This window comes from Hyperolius riggenbachi, chromosome 7 (assembly GCF_040937935.1).
Source record: "Hyperolius riggenbachi isolate aHypRig1 chromosome 7, aHypRig1.pri, whole genome shotgun sequence".
NCBI classification, from domain to species: Eukaryota; Metazoa; Chordata; class Amphibia; order Anura; family Hyperoliidae; genus Hyperolius; species Hyperolius riggenbachi.
The window spans coordinates 19251577-19261747 of NC_090652.1; the positions used below are offsets into that span (position 1 = coordinate 19251577).

The 10171-nt window shown below is 46.0% G+C and overlaps 1 protein-coding gene across 4 annotated transcripts in view; it reads right to left on the reverse strand.

The window, feature by feature from the left end:
* The window catches only part of LOC137525400 (signal-regulatory protein beta-1-like), a 58038-nt gene extending 48095 nt beyond the window's left edge, over nt 1–9943 (reverse strand). For all 4 annotated transcript variants that reach the window (XM_068246479.1, XM_068246482.1, XM_068246480.1 and 1 more), the window contains exons 1-2: nt 9819–9943; nt 3031–3372 (exon numbers count right to left, since the gene is read on the reverse strand). In XM_068246479.1, the coding sequence (XP_068102580.1) occupies nt 3031–3372; nt 9819–9867 (391 nt within the window). In that variant the 5' untranslated portion in view covers nt 9868–9943. The remainder of the gene's footprint in view (nt 1–3030; nt 3373–9818) is intronic.
* Nucleotides 9944–10171: the final 228 nt, after the last annotated feature.

The window sequence follows — 10171 nt, forward strand, 5'->3', positions numbered from 1 at the left end:
TTACTTCCTTCTAAGGATGATCAGTGAGGTGCAAAAAAAAATCTCCTTGCATTCACATTTCATGTAAATGTTATGCAGCTTCTACTCAGGGCTGGGCTGAGGCAGAGGCAAAAGAGGCTCTAGCCTCAGGGCGCAGTGTAGGAGGGGGCGCTCAACTCACTCAGCTATCATTCTCCTATTGTGTTTGAAGTCGAGAAAAATAAAAAAGGGGGATACATAGCAACCAGTGACTGCTAGCCAGATAACTAGAGATAACTAGAGATTAAGGTGTTGGGGGCCCTGGGTTGCCTCTTAGTCTAATAGTAATCAGTGTGTGGCGGCTGCTGTGGGAGGCATGGGGGGCGCACTTTGGTGTCTCAGCCTTGGGTGCTCGAGGACCTTGTCCCAGCTCTGCTTCTACTTGTACCAATAAAAATTGACAGGAAGTTATTTTGATTAGCCGAATTTCAAGCAGCATATCATTTACATGAAATCTGAATGCAAGGAGACATTATTTACATCTCATTGATCGTTCCTACCTCCGTCCCAGCCAGAGGCATTCCTGAGTCTCTCCCCCCCTAGTGGAGTGTATTATGCCAGAGGAATGTGCTGCCAGGGGCGTAACATTAGACCCTGCAAGGGATGCAGCCGCAGGGGGGCCCAGAAGAAGCAGGGGGCGCAATAGGAGGAAAAGTTTATTTTCCCTGTCCTGAGAGACTGACAACTAAGGGCACGGAGAGAAAAAAAACTTTCTGCTCTCTGCACAATTGTTGTAATGACTGCATCTGCTCAGCCACTGATAAGGAATCATACAAAGTGTTGCAGACAAAGCTTTGCAGACAGTCCCTATTCAGAGTGCAGCAGGCTCTTGTGTACAGCTCCCAGCCCCCAACCTCTCTACCCCTCCCCAAGTTCTCCGTACTGTAGTGATGCTGGAGAAGTCTGCAGAGCTAGTACTGTTCCATCAGAGATGGACAGAGTGAGTGTAATAAGCTGAGGCTGGGAGTACACTAGTCTGTCGGTTTTCTATATGCGTTTTCTGCACGCCATGTGTGTCTGTATGTGGGAAAAATGCACTTTTTATCACAGAAGCTAATGTAATTGATAGAGAAAATGCCTGCATTGCTTCACTTCTGTCTGTTTTATCTGCATGGGGAAAACACATTCAAGTGTGCACTAGCCAATTGACTAACATTGGTTCTCATTTATCTGTGCAGAAAGCAAGGTGGCAGCAGGGCCGGAGCTACCATAGGGAAAAATGGGCAATTGCCCCAGAGCCTGTAGGGCCCCCCAAGGTGTCCCTCCCCCATCATAACTGTTGCTCCCCAGGGAATCTGCAGAGTCTTTGGCAGAGTAGCATCTCATCTGTGCTGGCGGGCAGGTGAGACACTACACTGACACAGACACTGCAGAGGTCCTAGGGAGCACGGTTAAGTTGGGAGGTGATTGGGGGAGGGTCAGCAGCCAGCTCAGGGGCCCGGAGGGAAATTTGGCTGCAACAAAGGGCCCCTAATGATGCTTTTTGGTCAGGGGGGGTGTTGGAGGGCCCCGAGGCTAATTTTGCCATAGGGCCCAATTGTTACTTGAACCGGCTCTGGGTGGCAGGGGGTGAGGGGGCCCCTCCAAGGGTTTTGCAGGGGGCCCCGTGATTTTTAGTTATGCCCCTGTGTGCTGCAGTTTTTAATTTCTTACATGCCCTCCTGGAAAGTGCCTGTGGTCTAATGAGTGCCCAAGCCCTCTCATGGATCAATGGCTCACCATTTGCAGTTCCATCCCACATACTACTACTGAGACCAGAGAGTGGCAGGGAAAGGAGCCATGAAGAATCTGATGCAGCAGGGGGTATGCCGTAGGACACACAAAAACCCCTAAAAATACAGTATGTTTTCCTGCCATTATTCTACCTTGGTGGGGGTTCGTAGAGATGGCAAAATATGGTCCAGCAGCAGTGGTCCTTAGGAGGGTCCTCCTAGATCTTCTGGAATTGTTTGGCAGTGAACCTCAGTACTTTGAGGGAGGGGTTGATATTTGCTAGCAACACCTCACTTGACGCCCCGTTTGTTGTGTGGTTGTCCAAATGGGGTGATTGAGGGCACTTGTCTGTTTACTTCCAACCTACTAGCCAGCAATTTGCATGTCTGGGTGAAGAAACAGGGTTTGGGTTGTTGCTTAAATTTTAAGTTAAGTACATTTTAAAGTGGTCTGAAACTCTGACATACCATTCAATAAAATTGTGTTTTTCTACTCTTTGTTACTCATTCAGTTACAGTATGAAGTGTCAAACCTCTTACCAGCCAAGCCAGCTTGCAATATACAATGAAGACCAGTGTGGCAACTCATGTTTCCCCACCCTGTGTAGTAAATGGTGTTCCTGGTTGCATATCTCAGCAGGAGGGATCCTCGGCTGTAACCGGACTTTCAGCTGAAAATCTGCAATGTGCCTGCAATCTGCTGTTTGGGCCAGGATCCGCTACTTGCGCCTGGTGTAGCAGCAACCTCATCAGAAGTCCATAGTTTTATCAGCGGTTTGTGATGAAACAGTGTAGCATGGCTGGTGGTCAAGAAAGAGAGCAAGGTGTCCATTCACGTGACGTGTTTCATCCACTCGTACTTCATCAGCCACGTGACGCGGGCGGAGCAGGCATATCCTTTTATAGGACTTTATATGACGTATTTGCATATATTTACATACCTTTTATCAGCATTGAAACCTCCTGGTCTATCACAGTAGCATTCACTGCTGGCAGAAGGAAGCAGAGCAAATTCAATCAAAGCAGTCCAGCTGATTCACAGGAAAAGTGTTTTATATTTAATCGCTGTTCAAACCATAAGACTGCCAAATTCATAAATCCATTATGATTCTTTCATCAGTAACTGCTTTCAAAGTCACCCTGGCATGGGCTAATGTTTAACTTGTAAATCCCAATATTCTCCTGCCCTTTGGGTTGGCAATATGGACAGTTTTCAAATGCATTTTCTTTCTACCTTGGGATTAGTGATAAGTGTTATACAAACTATATTTTGACTTTAGGTTCCCTCTTGTTTGCTTACCTTGAACGTTCACCGTGATATCCATAGAGCTTTTTTCGTCGTTTACGTTCCAGCTCACTGAACATGTGTAGACCCCCGCATCGGATATGGAAATGTTGAATACCGTCATACCAGCATTGCCATTTGACACATCATCAATGTTGTTCAGTAAATACTTATCACTTTGAGAATCATGCGAGCTTAAGATATTCTCTTTTACAGAGTTTCTTTCATAGTACCATAAAACAAAAAAGTTTCTCTGTTCCTCCGGGCAATCCTTGACATTGAATGTGCAGGGAATACGGGCATCAGATCCCAATGGGTATGGAGGAGGTGAGACTCTGGGCATCTCTAGAACAGCTCCTGCATAACATGAGGATAGAAGAATATGAAATAAACGAGATAAGTTTGTTTTATAACAATAACAACAATAACAACAAAACGCATTTCTCCCATAGGACTCATAGCGTTTAGGCTCTCTCAGATTCAGAAAGTGGTAGTAGGATGAAGTAATACACAGCAAAAATTATACTTCTGCAGCTGCCAGACTGAACAGGTAGGTTTTCAGTTTGGGTTTAAACATGCCAGAGATGGAGCTGTCCTGATCTGCTGAGGTAAGGAGTTCCATAATGTAGGAGCGGCATGACAGAAGGCTCTGTGACCAAAAGTGTTCAGGTGGACTCTGGGTATGGCTAGATTATTAGAACCTGTTACCTGAAATGTAATAATCCAATGCATGTTGGATTATTGTGGCACTGTACAGTTAACAGCTGACACATCATTGCATTCCAGCGGTTCTGGCGGTGTGTTTAGCTTCCAAGGACAACAATAGATAATTTGCATATTTTAGCAGTGATGCACTGGGAGACATCTCAGAACTCACTCCAACCTGAATTATTGCAAATACTTTCTCTTTTATGAAGGCAAATTTTTATTTTCCATAGCATTTTAGTAAGGAGGCTTTTTGGACCATTGTAGCCCCTCACAGACTCCAATGAGTTCTGAGTCACCATGAGCTTGCTGGTTAGTCTGTACCTCTGGGTCTTTCAAGTCCTACTCCATAGAACCACATTAATCCATGTCATGCATTGTTGAAGACTAATTAGTCTGAAACAGTCTATATGCATGTTGGATTATTGTGGCTCTGTACAATTAACAGCTGACACATCATTGCATTCCAGAGGATCTAGAGGTGTGCTTAACTACTAAGGATGGCAATGGTTGAATTGTGTATTTCAGCAGACATTCTAGTTCTATCAACATTGTCGAGAGGATGCTTGTTAGGCCCTCTAGAGCACTACACTCACTACACTACAATTTGGTATTCAGGTGTTCATACACAATACATTGACTGCATTATTGAACTAGTCATTGGAAAGACTGCAGCCACTCACTGCCTGCTATTTAGTAGGGATGGTCAGAAAATGTCCGGGGGAAAATCAGCCTTCAACATCGGAAATCAGAAAACGGCATGAGAAGCCTTATTACTGGAAGCCGCACTGTTGGAAGCCATATTAATGCAACTCTGTAATTTTAGACCAATGACAGGACTCAGAGGAATTGGACCAGTCAGAGAATGCACAATTGTTCAGCGGTAATTAAAGTACCAGGGAAATTTTAGGCCAATCACAAGACTCGAAAATGTTCGGTAGTTTCCAAGTCTGGTGATTGGTCTAAAATTCTGATGTTTGTGGAAAAATTCTGCATTCACTGGTCTAATTCTCCTGACTTGGAAGCATTTGGCCAATCATATAATTCAGAGGTATTTGGCCAATCAGTGAATTCAGAACTTTTGTAATGCGGTTGTATGCATAATAGCATACTTTTGCAAACTTTGGGGACTACATATACACAATGGCTCCATACCTGGAGAGGCTACGCCACTACAAAGACAGCCAGACCCTGAGTCTGTACCGTCTGAGCGCCCACAGCCTGGAGGTAGAGACAGGGCGGCACAGACAGACATGGAAGCCCCGGGAGGAGAGACTGTGCAGGCAATGTGACCAGGAGGTCTTGGAGGATGAGGCCCACTTCCTGCTACACTGCAGCAAATATGCACCTGTGAGGACCACCCACTTTCAGAGACTCTCCGCCCACATCCAGGATTTTACCTCCACAGATGAGGAGAGAAAACTCTACATCCTACTGGGGGAAGAGGAAAAAACTGTGCAAATAGCTGCCCGATATGTCACAGCCTGCCACCAACTGAGAGGAACATGATACCACATGGACTGTATAGCCCCACTACCCCATGGACTGTATATCCCAGCCCCTATATTGTCCCTTAAATCCTCCACACCCTAAGGACTACATACCCCAACCCCCTATACCCTTCCCTTATTCCCACAACCCCCTCCCCATGTTAATGCTTTGTTTTGCTTTTGGCAATGCTTAATGTATTTGGTCCTGCCAATAAAGCTTTTTTGGATTTGGATATATTTTTTTTTAGAATTAACTTTATTAACCAAAATGACAAGAAAAAAAAGACTTTCCTTGGAAATCGGAAATGTGCGGAATCCGTAATCGGCACTGGCGGAAATTTGATAATTGGAATCGGAAATTGGTATTTTCGACCATCCCTACAATTTACCCTCTCCTTACATATACAGTGGGTTGCAAAAGTATTCTGCCCCCTTGAAGTTTTCCACATTTTGTCACATTACTGCCACAAACATGCATCAAGTTTATTGGAATTCCACATGAAAGACCAATACAAAGTGGTGTACATGTGAGAAGTGGATCGAAAATCATACATCATTCCAAACATTTTTTACAAATAAATAACTGCAAAGTGGGGTGTGCGTAATTATTCGGCCCCCTGAGTCAATACTCTGTAGAACCACCTTTTGCTGCAATTACAGCTGCCAGTCTTTTAGGGTATGTCTCTACCAGCTTTGCACATCTAGAGACTGAAATCCTTGCCCATTCTTCTTTGCAAAACAGCTCCAGCTCAGTCAGATTAGATGGACAGCGTTTGTGAACAGCAGTTTTCAGATCTTGCCACAGATTCTCGATTGGATTTAGATCTGGACTTTGACTGGGCCATTCTAACACATAGATATGTTTTGTTTTAAACCATTCCATTGTTGCCCTGGCTTTATATTTAGGGTCATTGTCCTGCTGGAAGGTGAACCTCCGCCCCAGTCTCAAGTCTTTTGCAGTCTCCAAAAGGTTTTCTTCCAAGTTTGCCCTGTATTTGGCTCCATCCATCTTCTCATCAACTCTGACCAGCTTCCCTGTCCCGGCTGAAGAGATGCACCCCCCGAGCATGATGCTGCCACCACATTTGACAGTGGGGATGGTGTGTTCAGAGTGATGTGCAGTGTTAATTTTCCGCCACACATAGCGTTTTGCATTTTGGCAAAAAAGTTCCATTTTGGTCTCATCTGACCAGAGCACCTTCTTCCACATGGTTGCTGTGTTCCCCACATGGCTTGTGGCAAACTGCAAACGGGACTTCTTATGCTTTCTGTTAACAATGCCTTTCTTCTTGCCACTCTTCCATAAAGGCCAACTTTGTACAGTGCATGACTAATAGTTGTCCTATGGACAGAGTCTCCCACCTGAGCTGTAGATCTCTGCAGCTCGTCCAGAGTCACCATGGGCCTCTTGACTGCATTTCTGATCAGCACTCTCCTTGTTCGGCCTGTGAGTTTAGGTGGATGGCCTTGTCTTGGTAGGTTAACAGTTGTGCCATACTCCTTCCATTTCTGAATGATCGCTTGAATAGTGCTCCGTGGGATGTTCAAGGCTTTGGAAATCTTTTTGTAGCCTAAGTCTGCTTTAAATTTCTCAATAACCTGATCCCTGACATGTCTTGTGTGTTCTTTGGACTTCACGGTGTTGTTGCTCCCAATATTCTCTTAGACAACCTCTGAGGCCCTCACAGAGCAGCTGTATTTGTACTGACATTAGATTACACACAGGTGCACTCTATTTAGTCATTAGCACTCATCAGGCAATGTCTATAGGCAACTGACTGCACTCAGATCAAAGGGGGCCGAATAATTATGCACACACCACTTTGCAGTTATTTATTTGTAAAAAATGTTTGGAATCATGTATGAATTTCGTTCCACTTCTCATGTGTACACCACTTTGTGTTGGTCTTTCATGTGGAATTCTAATAAAATTGATTCATGTTTGTGGCAGTAATGTGACAAAATGTGGAAAACTTCAAGAGGGCCGAATACTTTTGCAACCCACTGTAACTGAATATATGTTTGTGTTATATGTGGAGAGAGTGGGGGTGGGTGGGGAAGCGAACAAAGGAGATACGAAAGGGGAGAGAGTGAGGGGGAGGAGTGAAGAGAGGCATGAAGAGAGAGGAGGGTGAGAGGGAGGGATATAGTTATGGGGAGAGAGTCGGGGGGGCCGGGGCATGAAGAGAGAGAAGGAGGGTGAGAGGGAGGGATATAGTTATGGGGAGAGAGTCTGGAGGGGGGGGGAGATAGTTATGGGGAGAGAGTAGGGGGGGGGCATGAAGAGAAAGAGGGTGAGAGGGAGGGAGGGAGATAGTTATGGGGAGAGAGTGGGGGGGAGGAGTGAAGAGTGGCATGAAAAGAGAGGAGGAGGGTGAGAGGAAGGGAGATAGTTATGGTAAGAGAGGGGGGGGGGGGCATGAAGAGAGAGGTGGGTGAGAGGGAAAGAGATAGTTTTGGGGGGAGAGTGAGGAGAGGGGTGGCGCGAAGAAAGAGAAGGAGGGTGAGAGGGAGAGAGTTAATGGGTTGAAGCCAAGGAAGGAAGGCAAGTATGGAGAGAGAATGAGGGGGAGTGGTAAAGTAAGGGAAGTAGGGTGAGACAGAGAGTGATGAAGGGAGGTAGAGTCAGTGGTATGAAGAGAAAGTGATAGTGAGGGTTACAGAGAGAAAGAGAGAGAAGTTTAAGGAGAGAGCGAGGGGTCATGAGTGAGGGAAAGAGATATGGGTAGAGCAAGGGAATGTGAAAGGAAGTAAGGTGAGAGGTATGGGGAGAGAATGAGGGGATGATGGGAGGGAGGGGAGTAGGGGGAGAAGAGGGAGAAATGAATGGGGGGAGAGAGGGAGGGGGAAGGGGTAGGAGAGGGAGAAAGGTATGAGGGTGAGAGAGCACATAAGGGAAGAGAGGGAGGAAGGTATGGGGGAAGAGGGTGGCTTGAGGGAGAAGAGGGAGTAAGGTATAGTTGAGAGAGAGAGGGGCTAAAGGGGGGAGAGGGAGGAAGGTATGAGGGAAAGAAAGAGGGGGGTAGGGGAAGAAAGGGAGGAAAGTCTGGGGAAGAGGGGGGCTAGAGGAAAAGAGGGAGTAAGGTATGGTTGAGAGAGAGAGAGGCCAGGGGGAGGAGAGGGAGGGAGGTATGGGGGATGGGGAGAGAGGGAGGGGAGAAGGGGGAGGAATGAGAAAGATAAGTGGGACGGGGAGAGGTATGGATTAAAGGGGGGGGGGGGGGGGAGAGGTGCCTGGAAATGCAAGAGTGAAAAGGGGAAAGAGAGTTATGGAAAAGTGAAGAGGTGGGGAGACGATAGGGCTGACTTCAGATACTGTACAAGTAAGGGCCCTTTTCCATTGTCATAGTGATGCAAATGCGGCTACCCTGAACGCATCGCATTACTTCTGCTGCCGTTCGCGTCACTTCCGCATCTCAAGTTGCGAAAGTGTATGGAGGGGACGGCGGGCATATGCAGCTGCGCTAGAATCTGCAGCATGCTGCAGATCCTCAGATCGCTCTGCACTGCTCCGCACGCAACTGAAACTATTCCATTGCTGTGCATTCGTTTCTGGACACCCGCAGTGAGATACGGCTATTTAGCCGCATCGCCCCGCATGCAATGGAAACGGCACAAAAAGTATTACAAACTAACAAAAACTTCATACTGCCGGTCAATTTCTGTTAGTTCTACTATAACTGGTGCTACTACTGTTACTACGGCGTCCACCACTACTGCTGCTACATGCTACTGGTATTCCAACTGCTATTTGTATGAAGACAGGTAGGTCAGCTATGGTCTGTACTCCTCAGTGAACTATCTCCCTTAGGCCCCTTTCACACCTAAAATTACTGCTAGCGTTTTGCGGAAGTGATTTTTCCGCATTAAATGGGAAAAAAAATCACTGGAGCGATCGTGATTAGCGGTTCTATATATGTTAATCGCGATCGCTCCAGAATGGCTGCCAAAATGCTGCATGTAACGCATTTGCGGTTAACGCTAACCGCAAAACGCCAACGATCTCGACAGTGAGAACACTGCCATAGGATTACATGGGCTAGCGTTTTTTAAAAACCGATAGCGGTTTGCGGTGAGCGGGAATCGTGCGATTCCCGCTCAGATATGAATGGGCCCTTACACTACAAGAGCTTTTTAAGCACTAGAGATTTTAAAAGCTTTGCGATGCTATGTTTTTTGTTTTTTTTTATAAAATCGCTCTTTTAGAGCTTTTAAAGGGGGACTGAAGTAAGAGGTATATGGAGGCTGCCACGTTTATTTCCTTTTAAGCAATACCAGTTGCCTGGCAGCCCTGCTGATCTTCTGCCTCTAATACTATTAGCCATAGCCCCTGAACAAGCATGCAGCAGATCAGGTGTTTCAGACTTTAAAGTCATATCTGACAAGACTAGCTGCATGCTTGTTTCTGGTGTTATTCAGATACTACCGCAGAGAAATAGACCAGCAGGGCTGCCAGGCAACTGGTATTGATTAAAAGGAAATAAATATGGCAGCCTCCGTATACCTCTTACTTCAGTTCCCCTTTAAGATCACAAAGCCCTTAGAAAAGCTCTTGTAGTGTGAACAAGCCCTTATTGCCATAAAATAGACAGATAAGACTAAACTGACCTGAGTAACACAGGAGAAGGAGCAGCAGCACCAGCTCTTGATAGCCCATGTTGTCTTGCCTGGCTCTGTATCGAGAACCAGTTCAGTTATGATGACTCTTCAGTAGATTAATGCCACCTATAAATATAACCAGCTACACAGCCGGCTCCCAAACTGCTGCATGCAGACACTCAGGTGGTGTAACCTGAATGACTAGCTTTGAAAAGTTACCAAGCAATGAGTGTAACAAACCAATCCTTTTGTTTTCTCTCTACAGTCAGGAACTTAAAGGAGAACTGAAGCGAGAGGAATATGGAGGCTGCCATATGTATTGCCTTTTAAAGGGAACCTAAACTGAGAGGCATATGGATGTT